Raw genomic sequence first — 20,686 nt, forward strand, 5'->3', positions numbered from 1 at the left:
ACAAACTGTACAACCTAATAAGTTGTGGTAAATCTTCCCACAAGAAACTTAGGTGTCCATCAGCAAAATTATGAGTTCAGACGTCTACGTCTATTCATCCAAACAAGCAGGCTATCTAGCGGACAGCCCATATGACGAACGTGCCTTTCCTCATATGTGGAGGAGAGATTGGTCACAAAGGAAGCACCGATTGTTGTTCTGCCAATAATAAATGTGGCTCATGTTGTTTTGAAATACGTTTCCACCACCACAACCAAGAAGTTTTGCCACAGCTGTTCCCACCCAAGTCCCAACATTCAAGCCCATGCTACGAGTTGGAAGCTTCTATTTTCGTAAGCCAGCCAGGGCTATACATCCGTCAGTGTGAACGTCATCGATCGGACTTTGCATGGGAAGTTGGTTAACGGCCCGACTATAGACTTGAAGGCTTTTTAGTCCAAGTCCATTACTTCAGTTTAGAAATTACTTCCAAGTCTCTAGTTGCAAACACCTAATTGATATAGTCTAAGGAAGATTCTGGGTCAAGGGGTTACCGCATTAGTTGCGGTACAGCTAGCTCCGTGATTTAAGATACACGGCCACCTCGCTTGAAATGATTCAATTAGTATGGTGTTTTCATTTGACTTGGTGGAAATTCCTGGATTAGCTCAATTACTGAAGAGAAACCGAGATTTCTAGTGATCACAGTCCTTTGTTTAGCAACTCAGATGTTGAGTCAAATTCAGATATAGTATCAGACTAATACTAAAATATTACCAGGCCAGTTTTTCCATTAAAGCTTCTATCCAAATCAATGATCACCAAGTAGATTTATGAGCCTAGACTCTTATGTTTGGTATTCCTAAAAGGCAGCTTATCTGTGGGACCGTCCAAATGAACGAACATACCTTTTCTTCGAGTGGAGGTAGGATGGATACAAGCGAAGGAACGAACCACACGTAATCTCTTTGACAACTAAAACAAGCAAGAGTAGTCCGTGCCATATGTTTCATACCAACGTTGAAGTTTACGGCAGATGACCCAAGTTCTTACGGCTAATAGGAAGTTCTTGGGGACGTGTGAACTGACGTCCCCATGCGAGATGGGGTCTTGTTTTCTTCGCACGACATGGAAAGTTTTATGAGGGCCCAATAGTTGACTTGAAGGCTTGGTCAGCTTTCATGCATGCCTTGGAAAGACTTGCAAAGGTCAAGTTACTAGCATCTCGGTTTAAGAAAAATCATGTTCGAAGGCACATGTAGTTGGCTGCTCAGCTGATCAAGATGAGTTGGTGAACCCATGCCCTTATGGAGGGTTATTTTTTTAGGTGGCCAGCTAGCACCATTAAGGTTACGTGGCCCTACATGGTTTAAGGAGGGTTTGACATGTGAGAATTATACTTAATCTCCCCTTCGTTTGGCAACGTAGGCAAGGAAGCACCAGCCTGCTAAAACCTCGTGCCATGTACAAGGAATAAGTCCTACAGCCTGGAGACATGGAATTTTTTCATTCTGGGTTGGAATGTTATATTATGGACAACCTTAAATCACGGACATCTGAGATAAAATGGAAGTTCCATGAAGTCCATCTGTAAATAGGAATTAGGTAAATTTTGTTTTACATCCTAGTAAGTTCTTGGATCAACATTTTGTCTATTGCGTGAAATCCAGATGACATTTAACGATTGCTTCTCTTTTGTCTATTGCATTCCTTCCCGCAACAACCTAATGACCTCTCAACAGTATTTCATGAGCCATGTAAACAGCAACCTTTCCTTCGATAAAGCAAATCCCTTATATATGTCTAGGAAATAACATTCATATTCATGGGTTTAACTTTCTTAGTCCATATTAAGTACTCATGCAAGATAATTAGCCAGCTCTCTCCTAGAATTAATGTTACATTGCAACTCACGTAATAGTGCCGAAATGAATTAGCGAATGGTCTCCAAACCAAAACTTTTTTCTGGCAGATATAGTTAGGCTAAACCTAACCCATTCTTGAACCACCACTTCATTCTTATCAAGATTAACACAGCCAAGTCAATGCCACTAATTATGTGATGAACTTTTAAAGAGATAATTAAATCCTCTTCCCTCATGAGTCACCCCCAAGCTCGAGAAATTTAATCAATCCACGATGCACGCACGAATTGTTAAAGAGGACCTAAAGCAGCCAACCTGCCACCCCTGTAGGGCACCTCAATTGTCCGACAGTGTAAGCTCATCTACGGATCTGATCTCCCGAGTCCCAACGGAGGGGAAGTTCGGTACCACTTTCTCCCATTGTGCGAGATTTTTTTTTTCCCTCTAATGGGAGCTAGAAAGGTAGGTGAAGGCCCACCTCCAGGGGCAATGCATAAAAAAAAACCCCAACCAAAATTTTCCCCTCATCCAAGTATCCAACCCTTTGCCTTCACATGATTAGCATTCCAGCCCCGTATTACTTTTATTCCCCAAGCGCCGGTGCCTCAAGGACATGGCTGGCATTACGGTGGCAAGCCGCTTTAAAAATTTGGTCTACCACTCTAGAGTCTGGATCAGATCATTAGATCCACGCCATCCTCACAGCTTCCGTCCATCTCCCAATCCTTGGTACTAAAGCTTCTCTTGAGGAGGAACAAAAAGATAAAGACAAAAGCAAAGAGCCAACTGGATGCAAAGGAAAGCACCAATTTAAAAACGCAAACAGGATGTCTTTGCTTCTGATTCACTGAATTACAATTACCATTACTGAATACAGCAGCATCTTTTCTACAGCTAAGGAGCACCCTCTCATTTCCCTCCTCTGCCTGTACTAGACTTGGATTATTACAATTATAATCGTCGATGAAGGCATAATTATTATCTGAATCGGAGAGGAAATCCTCCTCTCCGCCCATGTGATTAGTGCTTAACATGAATTCTTCGCTGCTGCTTCCACCGCTGCCGCTCGTCGTGAGAATTTCGCCGCTCCTGCCGACCGACGAATAAGTCGGCGGGCTGCCGCCGGTGGTCGGCCCGTCTACCGGAGACGGGGTTTTATCTTCCTCGACCCGTGGAATGATCTCGCATTCCCTGCCGTCTGTTCTGATGGTCATCCAGCTGTCGTCCCATGTCCAGTCGGGAACGCCGACGCCGGCGGCGGCGGTGGCGAGATGCTGAATTCTCTGTGATGGATCATTCGATGAGTTTTCGACTTTGTCGACCTCTTCTTCTTCGTCTGATATTGATTCCCAGAAGGCCTGATCGAGAGTGCTCTTGGGGGAGATCCATTTGGGAGTTGAATTCGAGCTCGGGAGGCAATTCGCCGACGATGCCACGAATGGATGCTTGAGAAGCTGCTCCGCCGTCCACCGCTCGTTGGGATCTCTTCTTAGGCATCTGTCCAAGAAGTCCTTCCCCTCGTCGGAGATCCAGCTGGGTAGCTCCGGCACGTCGGTGGAGAAGGCAATCCGGTGGAGGGCGGCGATCGGATCGGAGAATTCCGGCCAAGGCGCGCGCCCGGTGGCCATCTCCACGACGGTGCACCCCAACGCCCAGACGTCGGCCGGCGTCCCCTGTTCCTCTCCTCGCGCCGCCTCCGGCGCCATGTACATCGGCGTCCCCCTCAATTGGAGGCAGCCTCTGCCATCCTCATCAGCCATCCACCGTGCGCAGCCCAAGTCGGCGATCATTGCGCGGCCGTCGGATCCGATCAGGACGTTCCGGCCCTTGACGTCGCAATGGGCGATGCTGTTGGAGTGGAGGTAGGCCAGCCCGCGGAGAATTTGGCAGCTGTAGGACCGAATCGTCGGCTCGTCGAGGCGGCCGCCCTGCTTCTCGATCTCGTCGGAGAGCGAGCCCCTGGTGGCGTACTCCATGAAGAGATTGTAGTATACACCGTTTGTTTCGGAGGTGATGTCAAAGCCAAGGTAGGAGACGACGTGAGGATAACTCAGATTCGCGAGGATCCTCTGCTCCCTCCGAAGCATCCCGGCGCGAGAGAGCTCCGCCGACTTGACCGCGAAGACCTCGCCGGAGGCGGTGATCGTAGCGAGGGAGACGGTGGCGGAGGACCCGCGGCCGATAGTCCGGCCTCTGTACCACTCGCCCTTGCCCATTGGTAGGAGAAGAAACGAAAGAAGTGAAGGGAAGAGGAGGACTTTTGAGTCTGTTCTGGTTTGCTTGGGGATAAATATATATATATATATACGAGGGCTGGGGAGGAGCTTAGAAGGGATCTTTGGGGTTTGTTGGTGTGGGTTTTCCTTTGGGGATTTGGCAGTCCAAATAAAATATTAAATAAAGGTGGGAAGAGTCCACGCTGGCTCGGGGCGGCCTTCCACGCCCGGATCGGGGCTTCGATCGCGTGCCGACTCCACGTGTCAAATAAGAAAGAGAAGAGACTTCAAGAAGCGCCTCGCGAGACCCTGGCCGCCCGGCCGAGCAAAGGATTACCTAACAACCTGATTCAACGTATCCTAACGTCATCCTTGCGACGGCATACAAGGTCCGGTTCAGCGCATGCTTCTTGGATTTTCCTTAGGGGTCCAAATATAATTTAAGTTTTGTTTATTATTTAGTGGAGGATATAATGTTCCGGTATCTATCTATCACTGAATCCGTTGCCACCACGCACATGCTTTCTTGTACCACTATTAATAAAGTTTTGTTTTATTTTCTCTCTCTCTCCTCTCTCTCTCACCACCTTTTTTTTTTTCCCATCATTGAGCTTCTTATCTATAATTTTCCGTTATGCCGACGCGTAACAAATTGGCAGGGGGGTTGGGATGGGAGGGGGTGTACTTTGCAAGAATAGACAGCTTTGGCGTGGGGATTCTGCAAGGGGACGCCGTAACGGTAGGAGCATCCCAGCCGAAAGGGATGATATCTAAGCATTGCTTGGCTCTCGAGAGAGCCCAAGGGGCTGGATTCTAGTCCACGTGGCCGCCCACAGACCTTGGAAGGTTTGGGTGGTCCATAGATAGGAAAGAGAATATGGTAGCCTTATTAAATTCGCAAAGAGTGCAGGTTTGGCGATGCCGTTATACCAAATTTGCACCGTTGGGTTTGGTGGTACCTTGCTGCTGCTGCTGTTTATGACCACACTAAACCCCTCCGCTATTGGTGAGCTAACACAAACACACCTTTATAGTGCTTTACAATCTCGATTTTGACATTGATCCAACTGTTAGCAAGTTTGAAAGCTTTTTAATTTGATGCATACGAGTTAATTTGTTCCCATTGGAGACAAAGGGAAAAAGGGACATGGGAGATCTAGACACGGGGGGGTTGCAATGATGGGTGCAGTTGGCTGGAAGGTGGAGTTGGAAAGTTGGAATTAGTTAGGACGAAGCAAAGTTGAGAGGTGGGTGGGACCGCGGAGGACGCTGGAGAGGGACGTTATAACAAACCATCCATTAGGCTCCAGATACTTTCTTGTGCAGCTCCTTCGGTTTATAAAAATAACAAATTATTATTCACATATATATTTTTTTTAACCTGATGTTTGAATATATGATATAAAAAAATAATTTTTATATTTTTAGTTAACTATAAAAATAGTATGTTACAAAAAAAACTTATATTTGGTTGAGCATTTATTTTTTAAAAAAATATATAAAATATCTGATATTTTTATTCTATCTAAAAATTTAAAGATATTTTTCTAAAAAAATAAATATAAAAGTTTTATTTATATATATTTTTAAAAAAATTTCAATTGAATATGAGTTTTTTTTTTCCCATGAATCCTAAGTGCTTTAATTGATTACGAAAAGTGAATGAGAAGAAGACAGGTGGAAATCGTGGAGAGAGAGAATGAGAATGGACAACTGGCACTAATCCAGCGGGTTATATGAGCCGTTGCAAGGTCTACTCGCTTTTCCAACAAATCCAACTCACAACTCACGTGCATTTCGCACAAAATACACGTGCTCCGAGCGCTCCACTTTTTCAGCTGCCAACCCCCGGTGCCGGTGCTAATTAATCACTGTTTTACTGGCTTCACCTTCACTCAAAATAGCAAACAAGTTGTGAGGTATAAAACAAAACAAAACAAAACAAAAAGCTGGAGGAAAAAAAAAAGTGAAACAAAAAAATATTTTCCAATGCATAAACCTTAGTCTGTTTTCAACTATATACCACATGATAAAATTAATAAATAATTCACCACGAATGACACATCGTCGTCGATAGGAATCCCATGCATCGAAGATATATATTTTTTTCAAACCAAACATCGTTGCATCGCACAATAATTGAATTTGCAGCATCATGCCATTATATTACTAAATCAAGCTGGTTCACATGCATGAGATGTGCCTACAAACTGACGTACAAGCTGCATAATAACATAAAAACAAAGAAATATATGTTCGTCTCAATAAACATCATGTACTCAATTGAAATCCATCACATTACGCTATGATCCCAATCAAATATTTGTAGATCCCATCACATGAAAAATGCCATCTTAGCTTGTTAACAACGTCTTCCAGTGGTTGCATCAAAGATAGGGCCTAGATTTAGAGTTTCCTTTACAATGTGGGGGCCAACCAGCTAATTATCAGACAGCAGAAGGCCAGAAGAGCACATAGAACAGCCGTCCCTTGCAAGCCAATCATCATCTCCACCCTTTGCCTTCTCTCTTGTCCCAAGTTACTCCCAACCAACTAAATGAGGCAAAAGAACAAAAAACAAAGAAGGAAAAAAAAAAAGAAGAAGAAAATCCGATGCCTTAGATCGCGGCTTCGCTCTCACGCTACCGCCGGGTCCTTCCCCTACTCTTTTTATCCACCACTTTCGTCGATGTCGCTCCCACAGTAATCGTCGGTGGCGTAACGTAGGACGGGAGGATTGGGTCCGTGTTGGGCCCCAAATTGGCACCGGAAGTAGCCGCGATTAAATGAGTGAAACACGTTTTGGGCGTGTAGTGGTGGGAGGGATGGTTCAAAGTCGGTCCTTTTAAGGTTCTCGGCACTTGGGCGGGGAATGGATGAAGACGAGATAAGTGAAGAGGAGAGGTGGAAAAGTTGAGATAAGACCAGGAATTCGGTTCGAAGTATTTTGGCTGGATACTAGGATGTGTTTCAGGCGGCTTGGACTCTGACCTCTGCAAGCTCAGAAGTCTGGGTTCCAATTTTCCAATTTACTACTTGATGTAACCAAGATATGTTATTTATGTAATTCTTAAGGCTGGGTGTCGCTTTTATCAAGTGCCAAGATTCCGATAGTCTCCACTAAGATGGGAGTGAGCTGTTACAAGCTTGCTTGCCTTTAGCTAGATTACTCAAACAATTTGAAGAATGAAAATGAGCTTATGTTATATTGTGCAGTTTATTTATAAATAAAATAAATTTGAGTTTTCAATTATTTGGAAATACTAATAAATCCTATATGCAGAAAAAAAAAGCAATGAAATTGAGATTTGACTATGAAAATTAGTCTCAAGAACATATGTTAAGACGTCAGGCTCTCACTAATCCTCGCGAAAAGTTGTTCGTCAACAACATAGAACTCATAGCTGAATAGCTTACGCTAGGTTTCGGTCACCTGGTCTCTACTTATCGATGCCACTAGATGAGAGTTCCTGCAATTGTCTGGTGATTTCTTGGGTTCAAGGCAATCGTTGGCTGGAAATAATCAGTTTTTTCATGTCCCTTGTAGATTATACCGCCTAAAGATATGACATTGTTTGCAGCTGTGGATTGCCAGGAGCTGTATAAAACTAGCATTGGCAAGAGAACTGTATAATATGATAAATATCTGCCTTCAGGCGTATCAAAACAATCTTTCATGGGTCCATTGATGTTGACTGCCACAAGCGAACCTGGCCGCTCAGCGAGAAGATGCAATGTCTCAAAAGAGGCCTGTTGGATTTGCGGCTACATGAGGATCCTATTTCTAAAGTGGCAAAGGGGAATGTCAAAGAAAAGTACGATGTGTCGAGCCCGGTTTGGTTCGAGTCGAGATATGTTACGTCGCTGAGGTCATACCGAAAGAAACTACCGTGTGTCGAAAAAAAGCCTATTCGCGCCCTCCGGCAGCCAATTCAGTGGACTGCTTCAACCAAGACAAGTCTTTCATTCGCGAGACATCTACTTCGTTTCTTCAAGAGGTCGAATATATATTATTGATGAGCATCTTGATCTTTTAATCTTTGTACATTATTTGGTCAACTTCAGACTTAAATTTAGCAATCTCATCTTGTCAAGATAAACTATTTTTTACTGTTCTATGTGTACCCAACATCAAATTTATCTGGCAAAAATTCTAGATCTTGTGTCGGACTATCGCAATTAGTGTGACGATTGGTTGGTTGAAGATGCTAAGATATCCAATCAACGTGAAGCTCAAAAGTCAGCCATCTCCCACATTTAATTGAAAGGTGATTAAAAGCTACTGACCATTACCATATAAACGTGCTGTATCACTCGTTTTTTTTATCCATAGATCCATGTAGGTTTAACAATGACCAACCTGAGCTCAGCAACTTCATTCACGTAGCTTTTCTACTCTAATTACATTCAAAAACTATAATATTAGAAAAGTTCCATAAGCAATGGCATTATTTTTTAATTTACAAACTGAATAATTGGATGATTGAATTAAATGCTGAAAAATGGTCAAAGCATCAATTAGACAATTCATGATCAATGTTACAGAATTTGCAAAGAGGAAAACAGTTCGTTGATTAGGTTCCATGGACTGGACTTTACCGTCTGGACTATCAAGCTCCTAAGGTCAACCGATATGCAGTGGCTCAACTTTGAAGCATCCATCATTTTCTTTTCTAGAACAGTTTGTGATTTAGAGGCTCAGTCTAAGTTTCTAGACAAATCAAAATTTTTTAAATAGTTGGGACAGATAAGATGATTTTGTTTGTGGGCTGCATTAATTAGAGCATCCAACTTTTGGGTGTGTACAAATGTGGAGAGGAAGACCCAAACATGGACACTGATTTTATAGCAATATCAATTAACGTGGCCTATGGCACCCTTTATCACATGGATCAGCTATGAGTTGCAATGTGACTTTAATCATTCGGAGACTTGATTTTTTTTTTCTAGAGTCTCTTTTGTCCGTATAGCGGTATGTAACATTATACCTTCATATATATATGTATATATATGTATGTATGTATGTATATATATATGTATGTATGTACGCACATGTATAAAATACAGCTATTATTTAATATTTATTACATCACTACAGCCATCATCTAACAACTTTCACTTTCATTTGATTAAAATATTTTAGATCATTGATGATTTAGTATTATGTGAATAGTAATATGATCAAGTAATATAGTCATTGTACACTATTTCTTGCCATAATGGCTAATAATGACCATTATAACTGCACATATGATGATTGCTACTTGTTAATAATGACAAAAAACAATTTATAAGTGGATCCAATTTAAATTTTGTTTTTTAGTTTTGAATCCAGACCTTCTAATTGATAGGTAAAGTGCCATGATCATCGGGGCAAGCCCTAGTACACAGCCAATTCGTTGCAAAGTAAATCACAAAAATTTAACAAGTACGTCGCATAGCAAATGTTAAAAGTCCAAAATAATTCAGGCAAGTTGTCTCTTCCATTTCAATCCAACTAGTCCAAATGATTTGGCATAGTCAAGGAAATCCCCCATCTAAGTGGCTGTAAGTTTTTAATTTTTTTCTTTTTCTTTTGCAATTAAGGCTTACTAGCTGAATCACGCTTGCCTAGACTTCAGGCATTTGGGCCTGTCTTTCTTTCTTTCTTGTTTTACTTTTTTACTTTTATTTTTTCACTGGGAAGGAAGGGGCACATTGTAATTGACTCTAGCCGAGTAATTAACTCTCCCAGCCAGACTTGAGAGCTGGCCGTGGGTCTGGGTCTTCGCCTCTTCTGGAAGGTGGTTTAAACGGTCGGAATTCCACGCCGAGTCGGCTGCCGCTGACGCCCGTCTTCTACGGCAGAAAGTAAACTCATTTCGATGGTCAAACCTCGCCAACTTGCATGGGATTACACTAAACTAAAATAAAAGCGATGTTCATTTCCAGCACCAATTCCTGATTCTTAGTCAATCCCAGCGGGCATGCCATGCTTGCCATCTAATACAAAACGGGAAGCCGGAAATGGTGGATAGATGAATAAAAATTAGTAAAAAAAGTTATAGATATAGATGAACAATTAGAACTAAATCGAAGGCAAATCATTAAAAGGTTAGCTGGTAAGTAAGTAATTTATTGTAATGAAGGACTCTCTGTCTCACACTTCCCTCCACCCGCCGGCTCCTATGCATCCAACTACGTTTTTCTCTCCTCTCTCTCTTACAAATTTCATACATTAAAAAACTCCTTCCTCATCTTCTTCCCATCTGATTTGATTTAGTTCCAATGAAAAGGAAATCTTATTTGGCTTGAAATCTATCTCCTTATCTTTCCAATCTTATCTGATTTAATTCTAATCAAAAGATGCCCTCTTCTAGAAAGTCCATTCCCGGAAGGAGTCTCAAGTTGTTGACGACAGTCTAACCACGGAACCAAAATACGGTATTACTTTCTCGAATCGTGCTCGCCTTAAATTCGTTTTCAATTGGTTTTCCAATCGCTTTCCCAAGAAACCCCGCTGCGGTGGGAGACTCATTTGTTTTTTTCCCCTTTCGTTGGAAGCCGAGGAAGTAAGAAACTTCCCCCACGCATCTCCTCGTATCTATCGTTAACGTAGAGATAAAAGGTTGGGTGGTCACTCGATCTACAAACACTCATTAATTAATACAAGTGCAGAAAGTCTCTTCCCCGTTACTTGCGAAAACGCACGTTCATGCCCCCGTCGCTTTTCATTCCAACTCGTCGCCCATTTATGCCCCCGTCGCTTTTCATTCCAACTCGTCGCCCATTTATGCCCTCTCATGGCCCTCTTTCTACGGAACTAAATCAAAGGATGCAAATTAGCTGGCCTAGCTTGAAAGCTATGTACCAACCACACATCTACCCTGGTTGCAAATGAGCTGAGCTGCTCGGAGTCAACTGATATTCAAACTCTACTTGCCTCAATTATTACCATAACCGAGTCAAACTCGAGTAGCTCAAACAATTTTTCAAATTAAATTGCAATAGCAAAATACTTGATTTGAATGCTCACGAGTCTATTCTAATATATATATATATATATATATACACACTATTAATTTAATATTTTAAAAATATAATATAATATTATATTATTTTTTAATTATTTTTTTTAAAATTATGATCAAGACTCGAATTCGAGCTTGAGCAAAGCTTGCTTAATATTCAAGTTGATCAAAAGTATTACTTCTTTTTTTCTTTTTTTTTTTTTTTTTTTTTTTTTTTTTGCATTAGGCCAAGTTCGAGCTTGGATAGTAAAGCACGATCGACCTTGAATCAAATTTCGAGTATGAGTATTTTGAATTGAATCGAACCTCCATCTCTCGACTCGACTCGACTAGGCTCGATTGCACCTCCACCGTCCACTCGTAAGATGCTGAAAGATATGTACGTTTGTGTCTTGGTGCCATCTCTTCCATGCAGCTAAGAAATCTACCGATCACCATTACCAAAGAAATCTTTACGTAACATCCAGGAATAAAAAAGGGGAAAAAAAGGAAATAGTCATGTTTGTTAAACAAGAGGATAAAGAGAATCTAAAACACAAATAATTCTGAATCACGTTTAAGAAATTCAGAAAATTATCTAGTAAGTTGCAACAAGGTAACACAAATTGTCAGCTATATACCAAGTGAATCAGCTAAGTAAGAAAATCAAATATTTGTGCTTTTTAAGCACAACCATCGCAGCAGTTGAACAAGCAGGGTCTAATAAGAGGAGCAACACAATATTGCAGGTATTTTTCATAGTTAGGACTCAAGTTCGTAATAAATTTTGGGCCCACATAAATTCTTGTAGGAATCAGAAAATATAAAACAACACAAAAGAGAATGCACTCTAAAAGAGGGCAGACTACTGTTTACACACGTTAGAACCTAAAAAACACCACATCAATAGGTAATCCATTGAAGGCTAGTTTAGAACTATTTTTGTATAGAACCTCGCTGTACCCATTTTTGACACCCTACCCATACATGTTGATTACTCGATCAGAACTACCGTGATGTTTATCTAAGAACAAACAACCAGACCATGCATTATTTTTGTGCGACTGCTTTTGTGGCCCATCAAAGGATCAAAACATATCCAATTGAAAATGTAAAAGGATTATTCTATCGGACAGATCAAGTTTTCGAGTCGACAGCGAAGCATTTTGCAATGGTCTCAAGGGTTCTTCTTGCTATCGGAATGTGATAGCCTCTGGTCCAGTGACTGCAATTGATTTCGAAGATTCTGGTTGTCCTCCAACAGGCGGTCATATTCAAGAAGAAACCCTTCGGATTGTTTTCTGAGTGCTGTTGTATTGGCTTCTGCTGCCTTAGCCTCCTTGGTCCTTGCCTCTAACTCCGGTTTCAGATGTTTTATCTCTTCATTCAAATTGGTGACCTCTTTGTCTTGCGATTTTAGCTCATCTGAACCCCCACCTTTTGTTTCTTCCAAGGCCCTGTTTTGTTTCATCACAGCCTCCATGTTCTTTCTCAAGCCACGTAGCTCTCTGATATAATGGTGCAGTCGGTCAATTATCAGCGCAAGGAAAAGAGAATATCCTGCAAAATTTCAATTACAGAATATTCAGATCAAGCAGGTAAAGAAAAGAGCAGACAACTTAAACAGAACGGAGAAAACCTGTTGATTTTACAAGTTGTGGATCATCCCATAAAGTAGCACCAACTCATTATTCCTAAATTCACCTTTTTCTAGCTCAAAGGCCTGTGTGACACAACCCTCTAATTGTCTATGACCGTGTGTAGGAGAGATACCTATGAAATATCTCAAGATAATATATTCAATATGCCAAGTGGCTTTTAAGGCATACCCTATTTCCAACAGATTTACCTTCCACAAAGTCCATGTCAACTTTTTATTCTTTAGACCAAATGATTATAGGACACTTAATTCAACATTAACCTACAAAACATTACCAAAGAATGATATGAGACTGCTCTAAATATTAAATTGTAGAAATTGGTGAATATCTGCATTCCATGCCCGTGAAACTGCAAAGAACAAACTATCGACACTGTAGCAGCTTGAATTCTTGGAAATGAAATATAGTAATCAATAAAAGGACCATTCGTATTAGTTGGACAACATACTAAATGTTCATTGTTTAGTAAAGATTTTTAATGATTCATTTTGGAGATTCACACCATTGTCCATGATACTAAAATTTCCCAGCAACCCAAAATCAAAAGCTTTTAGGTCTCAAACACATATGTCAGGTGGCTTTAGTGACATGATACATTATAATCTAACACCAAAACCTATTGAATTCCTATCCATACAAGTCTTAAGATGCACAGATCATGATCAACAAGGCTGATCTCAATTTTAAATTGCTCAACAGGACCATGGCATTGCACATACCAGCTCTACAAAGCCACCATGCTTATTACATGATAGCTTATCATGTACAGTTAAGTACTCTGTGAGATAGATTTCCATCAGAATGTTTAAAGTCAACAAGTAGACACCAGGCATATGAGATACCACAAATGTCCAACCTACATTCATACATTTAATAGATTACATGCTAAAACATAGAGGTTTCAATTACTAATATCGGAGAAACCTTAACAAGGGAATCCAAATACCAAAAATCAATTTTTGGAGAATAAAGTCTGCCACATGTGCACTGCAACTCTCTCTCTCTGTGTGTGTGTGACACCAGCCATCCTTGCTTCCATCATCCATCATGCTCAATAGTTCTGAAGACATGGCTATATTATTCCCCCCAGAGGAGGGGGGTGGGTGTGGGGGGGCAGCAGCTGGTCTCAAATGGGGGAAGAACGAGGTGTTGGGGTGGCTGAAGTTGATATGAGAGGGGGAGAGGAGGGCGGAGGGGGCGGGGAAGGAATAGGACTGACACGGGGGCTTCATCCGTTGTTACACTTACCAAGTGGGTTTCCAAGTCATGGTTCCACAAAAGCACCACACAAGCATGTGGTTCAGTTGAGTGATTTTTTGCATTGCCTAGAATTATTGATAAGTATTAAGACTTATTACAAATAATAAATCAACTAATTACAATTGACTAAATCCCAATAAAACATGACATGAGTAGGATCCAATTTGAGGGACAATAAGTTTCCAACAACCCCTAGGAAAATAACACACAAAAATAACACAAATTAATACAAAACAGAAAATAAATTCAGCCATTTGAATGCTTATATTTCAACTTCATTAGCAAACCACACTAAACCTACACATAACACACTGAAAATTTCTAGGCAATACAACAAACTTGAAAACATTATGTTACACACTTTGACATCGCTAAAATCAAAATTGAGAAAACAAATTTTAAAGCTTCCCTCTCCCTTTTAACAAATTTATTACTTTCACAGGCTTCTAGATCTACATGGATGCTTTAAACATTAGATGTATATTTTCCAAGCCTCGAAGGTTGACAATGAGAATATGAGTGCTAATTATTTATGTAATCTTTTTCTTTCTTAACAAGTACGACTAATTTTCCTCAAAAACAATCATGACTAATTTAAAAGAACATTTGAAAATTTCAGAATAAAAGGAAATGGATATGTTTAAAAAAAAATTCCGATTCATCTTTTTTTTTTCTTAAGCAATAAATGTAGACAACAAAGATATATGAATAAGAATCAATTTTTGGCGACTGATGCAAACCCAATCTATAATATATACACAAAATGCAAAATTGTCACCTTACATGTCTATGAGGCTGTTTTATGAGATTTCTTGAAGAGAAGGATCAACTGTTCAAGGTTCCCAAGAGTTTGTGGAAGGTGTATTTTATCGCTTATTCAGGATAACTTTATGATAACTTGATTTTAAGCACCTATGCCACTTTATGATAACTTGATTCTTAGAAAAATTAGGTTCCTACAGCTTCAGCAAAACAGTACGCAAACTTTTTCTGCATTGTTGACCATTAACCCTTCTCTAAATAGCCAATCCTAACCTCATGGGTCTCCTAGATGCCCAACTAAACTAGATTGCTCCTAGTTTAACTCTTAAAGACCTAGCCAAAATGACAGTCCTCATGCACAATGCAAAAGTGTATAAAAGAATCTAAAAAGAAATTGGGCTGCATTTGGTTTACATGTAATCGTAAGTGACAATAACTATTCTAGAATCCAAATCATCAAAATTCCATCGGGAACCATTATTGATCCCCTTCATCATCATAAGGCATTACATTGACCAAAAAAATCAAACGTAAATTTCTTCTTAGTGGCTTACATGTGCTTGATTTGGAACAATGTTGGTAACAGAAAAGAAATAAAGGCAAAAAGAATTTCTCTAATGCCTTCAGGGTCCAACTGCACATAACTCTATTCTTCAATATAAAGGAACCATCAAGAAAACATTGAAGGGCTACATGACCCCAAACATAGTGAAAAGCCTTAATTGGACAAACCAATCATGCATCCATCAATAAAAAAACACAGACGTTCACAACATCCCGTCCATTAAAAAAGAATAATGCATAATAAGTTGCACAAATTAATCATTCTCATAATATCATATAACCAGTCTTGGATAATCCATATTGACTCAACCAGCATGCCTGTACGAGGGGTTAATTCATAAATCTAGGTAGCATCAGGGGAAAAAATGAAAGTAGAATCAAACTGCTCCTGAAAGCTACATTGCTAGTCAGATCGGAGGTTGATATAGCAGATTGATTCTAAGAAATTGCTTACCAACAATACCCATGAATACACAAGCTACAAGAAACCAAAAGGAATTAAAGATAAGCAGCGAAGATCAACTCCCACAGCCTCCTTTTTTTTCTTTTCTCTTCTCTCTCTGAGAGAAAGCACTAGTTCCCGAAGCAGTTTCACAAATCAAGCAATATTACTCCGAACAGCGCACCAGCTATTTAGTATATTGGAGAGTTTCGGCGACAAGAACGAAATCGAATCAGAAACCATAAGAGCAAGAACAGAAATTTTCGATCGAATGAGAGCGAGATCATAAGAGAAGAAGAACGGGCTCCAAGATTCTAAAGGGAGCGAGAGGGAGATTAGATTCGATTAGACAGGATAGAGCGGGTACCCATGAGGGAAGCCTCGAGGAGGTGGCGGCTCATGAGGACCTGATCGGTGGGCGTGAGGGAGCCGATCTCGGTGGAGTGGCTGCGGATCTTGGCTATGCTGTAGACGCTGGAGGCGAGGACGATGAGGAGGGTGGCGGCCACGGTCTTGACCATGACGGGGCCGCGCCCGCGCTTGAGGCGGTCCAGCCCCAGGATGGCCAGCTTCCGCAGCGGCGTCTTGAACAGCAGCACCACCACCACCCCCACCTCCGCCGACAACAGCGTAAACAACAGCCGGATCATCTTGCTCTCCTCGACCGATCACAGATCGATGGATCGAAACAATGGGAAGGAGGAGGGAGAGCGTTATTGATGATACTTTGGGGAAGGAGGATAGCTACAGTAACGAATTTATTTACGGGAGTCAGAGAGAAGAACAGATGGAGGGCGGCAGGAGAAAGCGGAAATATCAGGGCACGGAGGTGGGGCGTGGATCGCCAGGCCTTCCCTTGCCTCTCCTTTTTTTATTTTCTCCGTCCCTTCCTTACGGGCCCATTTCTGACCTTCGTGCCCCAAACCGGGTAATTAATTAAGAAAAAGAAATGATCCATAGGCACAACCTCAATTCATCGGCACGTGTCACGACGAGCCTTCGGGTGCAAGTGAACGGCTCCATTCTCCCAGCGACATAGGCATAGAGCAATGTTTTGTTCCATGGGTTGGGCTCAGGTGTGAAATCTTTGACCAGAATATCGGACTCGATGCGTCACTCGCAGGGCCACAAGCTGTAACCCTTCAGTAATCTACTACTGGAATTTAATGCGAGTTTGTCGATCGATTTATTGCCGAATCTTTGTAATCTACTTGCCAATAGTATTGAACTTCTCCGCAAGGTCTTTCTTATATTAGTTATATAAGGTTTCAGAGTACTTCGGGTTGCTCTTAAAGTGAATGTTTAAAAAGGCACTCGAAACCCGTCTCAATGTTTAATAGAAGGCATATCTAATGGAAGAAATAGGAATCAACCATAAGAATGAACTTATGAAAGCTAAACAAAGGGCTGCAAGCCTTGACCCTTCAAGATATTTGGTCAAGGTTTCTATCATGCAAGACCAAAAATTGAGGAGGTGTGGATGCATGCGATTCTTAGACTTATTTATAAAAATAGAGATTACGTTTACCGGTTTGAAGTAGCTTTTTAGCGGCAAATACGCGAATGGTTTCAAAAATACATCAGCATTTTCTCTTAAATAGATGCACACCTATTTGTGATTATCTGGTTAAAATTGACAAAGTTAAAAGTGGATTCCAAAAAAAAAAAGGGATGAAAATGGAAAAGGAAAAGGACTTACGGTTCGGGAGTTATGCAAGGGTTTGGTGGAAAATTTAATAGAGATAAAGAGGATAAAGCCCATACCAATGAATAATTGAGTACATTAAAGAATTTGGTGCCTACTTAATGATTTTGGATCCATCAGCTCGCAGCAAAGCTCTTGGCAGCTGCAAAGGGACATGTTAAACAAAGCAAAGGAAACGAGAATACAAAGCTACAGATCAAGGGAGATCGCCGGGCAGGAAGTGGATCGGTTATCTACTCATTTTTACGTAACATAAAACACTGATCTGTTTCATTTTGTTCATGGAACAATTGACAAACATAAGGAATGGAGTTGTGCACCACATAATTGTCAAATTTTCCCCAAGTCTACATTCAGTGTTTCAGACATGGCATTAAGAATTCTTGGCATAGTTAAAAGCAAAGAAGATATTGATTTTTCAGCAAGGTTAGCTCCTTTCCTTGACTTGGAAGGTTTGTACCCCTTTGCAGCGCCCACAGACATACAATGCTTCTGAATTTTCAGCAAGCAAAGAGCAAAACCTTGTTCGAAGCTGCATGTATATAAGAAAGAAGTCCCTATCACCTTCCATCCACCTCATCTTCATTCTACTTCAGATACCTCTCATTCTCAGAACCAGAACTCAAATGTTAGCACCATGCCACTATCCATGGCTAATGAGCAGTTGAGGCCCATCGTTTCGTATTCCTTAACTTCTGCATGTATGCCATTGTGGCAGCCATCGGAGGCTGGGCCGTCGGCAAAGCCATCGATCGAGGATTCATCATAGGTATGACGCCGGTATCATTTTGATCTGCATTTGGATAACTTGCAGAGAGCCTTAATCGAGATGGCAGTCCACATGTTTGGTGTCTGCCATGTAATAATAATATTGCTCGTGTAGAGCAGGTCCAGAGCTACGACTCCCAGCTCATTTCACACCAATGTTCTTTCCGATCGAGAATGCAGCCACCGGGTTCTTTGTAATGTTTGCATTGATAGCTGGAGTCGTAGGTGCTGCTTCTGCTATTGCTGGCTTTAACCACATTCGCTTTTGGAATTATGACAGCTTGCAGCCTGCCACATCATCTGGTATCATTGCATTGGCACTCACTCTCATTGCAATGGGGTAAGCCTATGACTGCAAAGTTAAATTAACACTATTCATCTCAGTTGCAAAGTTTAAGTCTAAGCCTTAATTTGAAATGGCAGCTTGGCTTGCAAAGAGATTAATTTAGAGGGAAGGAATGTGCGCCTGGCAAGACGGAATATGTTCTTGTTTAGCTTTCAAGGATCTGCTGGATCTTTTATTTCCTTTTGGTTTATGTTCTTGAGAGAGGAGTATCTATCTCTTCTGGTCATAAAGTCAAGAATTGGGACCCTGGGATTTTGCAGAGAACAATGGAGGCCTTTTCGATTATTCTCTCAGCTACACAGCTTGTCTATATTCTTGCTATTCGTGGGGCATCACCTGCTCATCAGGCAATATCAAGGAGATGATCAGCTTGGAGACTTTTAACTTGGCTGAAGAGTTTCCGAGGAAAAAAAGAGAGAAAGAAGAGCAGAACTGGAGAATGGAGTGCACTTTCAGTTGTTTGTTTGATCTTTCTTCTACCATGTTTATGCTCCTGGAGTGAGATTGCGAGAATCAGAAGTGTTCATCAGCGACGGTGTATTTAGTAAATCCAGAGATATGAGATCGATTGAGATAAATGGATGTTAAACATCATCCCCTTTGAACAACACAAATGAAATATGTCGAAAAATTATAAATGCCAAGGCGATACCATTGTGAAAATTCCTGCAGCAAAACTAGCCATAGCTCAACTAGTTTCTATAGAAAATAATAAACAAAATCCCTGCTGCAATAATGTGAAACTATAATCAAAGATCCTATCAACCCCAGTAAGAACCTTCAAAAAATGGTTAGAATACAAGAGTTTGGATTCTCTTAAGTTTGGGCTGCGAACTTGAGAATCAAGTTCTGCAATATTGGCCATCTGTGTTTTGCATGACGGCCGTGATGTAGCAGGGCCTGCAATGAGGATTCAAACTCATAGAGTACAAAGATCAACATGAAGGACTTCTACACATCTGTGACTAGGCTGTGAACAACATGGAATGGTTGTGTTCTCTGCATCAACTAAGGATCTCAAGGCACCATTGTTTGAACCTGATGTAGCAGCGTAATACAGAGTCAATAAATATAGGGAAAGGCATTAAAGAGAATTAGGCATCAAGAAAGTACACTAAGGCAAACAAAGACTAATTTTACGAGGGATCAAGAACGGGGACAACCATTGCTCAAACTCACCAAGAAGCTTCTACCAAAGCATGATATGCTCAAAGCTAACATGTCCTTTCCAAGCTCCACATGGATGGAAATGATATGCTCCTGGCAAGCAAAAGCTTCGAGCACATGATGTTTTCCAGCAAATGGACATTATTGAGGACATGTTTCTTCTTCTTTTTTATAATTTTTTTTTTCCTTTAAAGACAACCAGACATACAGGAACAGGATATCACGTTCAAACAAGCTCTGTATACTTCATTTAAAACGTACAGAAGCCAGAATCTAAGTAAACAATGGAGAAAAGCTAACAGGAAAAGTGCATATCTTCAGGAAAACTTAATATGGTACCATGACCGAAATATCTACTAATTCATGAGTAAATTAGAATAAACCCGAATGAAACGGACTTATCAGTTTTAATTTAACAAAAAAAAAAGTTTCTAGTACTCGAATAGAGTGGGTTATACAAGTTTACACAATTATTCGTCTTTAATTGGACAGTATTATAATTTATATGACTAAAGCAGTCCAAAATTTTATTCAGATTAATTCAGTTTTAAGTCCCCATTTCTGCCATCAAATTATTGTTCATATTCAAGTATTTCAATAACCTATGTTGAGACCAAATAAGAGCTCCAAACTCTGGTTCCATGAGGAGTTTGCTAAGTTTGCTAGCTCATAAAATGCACCAAGATTCAATCATCGCTATGAATCACCCTTCATATCATCGCTTAGTTGGGCTGTTATGACAGTTGGAGGTTGGTTGGTGTGATATATGGATGGGTCCCGGTCTTAATCTACTGCTCAAAGCAGTCACTAAACGGTAATTTAGTGGGCCATCTCTAGCTTTTTCCTGAATATATAGGTTGTGTTATTGGTTTGGATAATTCTGGCCAAGCTGCACAATTTTTGGAAGCTCCATCTAAAAAATAGCTTTTTAAGTCTTTGATACATGCAAACAGATCTTGTGA

At 40.8% G+C, this 20,686-nt stretch overlaps 2 protein-coding genes and 1 pseudogene across 2 annotated transcripts; 1 reads left to right on the forward strand and 2 right to left on the reverse strand.

Annotated features, from left to right (window-relative positions):
* Positions 1-2,518: 2,518 nt before the first annotated feature.
* On the reverse strand, positions 2,519-4,589 carry LOC103703416 (mitogen-activated protein kinase kinase kinase 18-like). Its single transcript, XM_008786257.4, has one exon. It carries the CDS (start codon positions 4,058-4,060, stop codon positions 2,519-2,521), a length of 1,542 nt encoding a protein of 513 aa, XP_008784479.2. The 5' UTR covers positions 4,061-4,589.
* Positions 4,590-11,770: 7,181 nt separating this feature from the next.
* Positions 11,771-16,597, reverse strand: LOC103703332 (B-cell receptor-associated protein 31-like). The gene is made up of 2 exons (XM_008786148.4): positions 16,106-16,597; positions 11,771-12,609 (listed from the first exon to the last, which is right to left on the reverse strand). The coding sequence occupies exons 1-2, from the start codon at positions 16,386-16,388 to the stop codon at positions 12,227-12,229; spliced, it is 666 nt and encodes a 221-aa protein (XP_008784370.2). The 5' UTR covers positions 16,389-16,597; the 3' UTR covers positions 11,771-12,226.
* Positions 16,598-18,092: 1,495 nt separating this feature from the next.
* Positions 18,093-18,922, forward strand: LOC103703418 (annotated as a pseudogene).
* Positions 18,923-20,686: the final 1,764 nt, after the last annotated feature.

The sequence above is a fragment of the Phoenix dactylifera genome, chromosome 8, assembly GCF_009389715.1.
Source record: "Phoenix dactylifera cultivar Barhee BC4 chromosome 8, palm_55x_up_171113_PBpolish2nd_filt_p, whole genome shotgun sequence".
NCBI classification, from domain to species: Eukaryota; Viridiplantae; Streptophyta; class Magnoliopsida; order Arecales; family Arecaceae; genus Phoenix; species Phoenix dactylifera.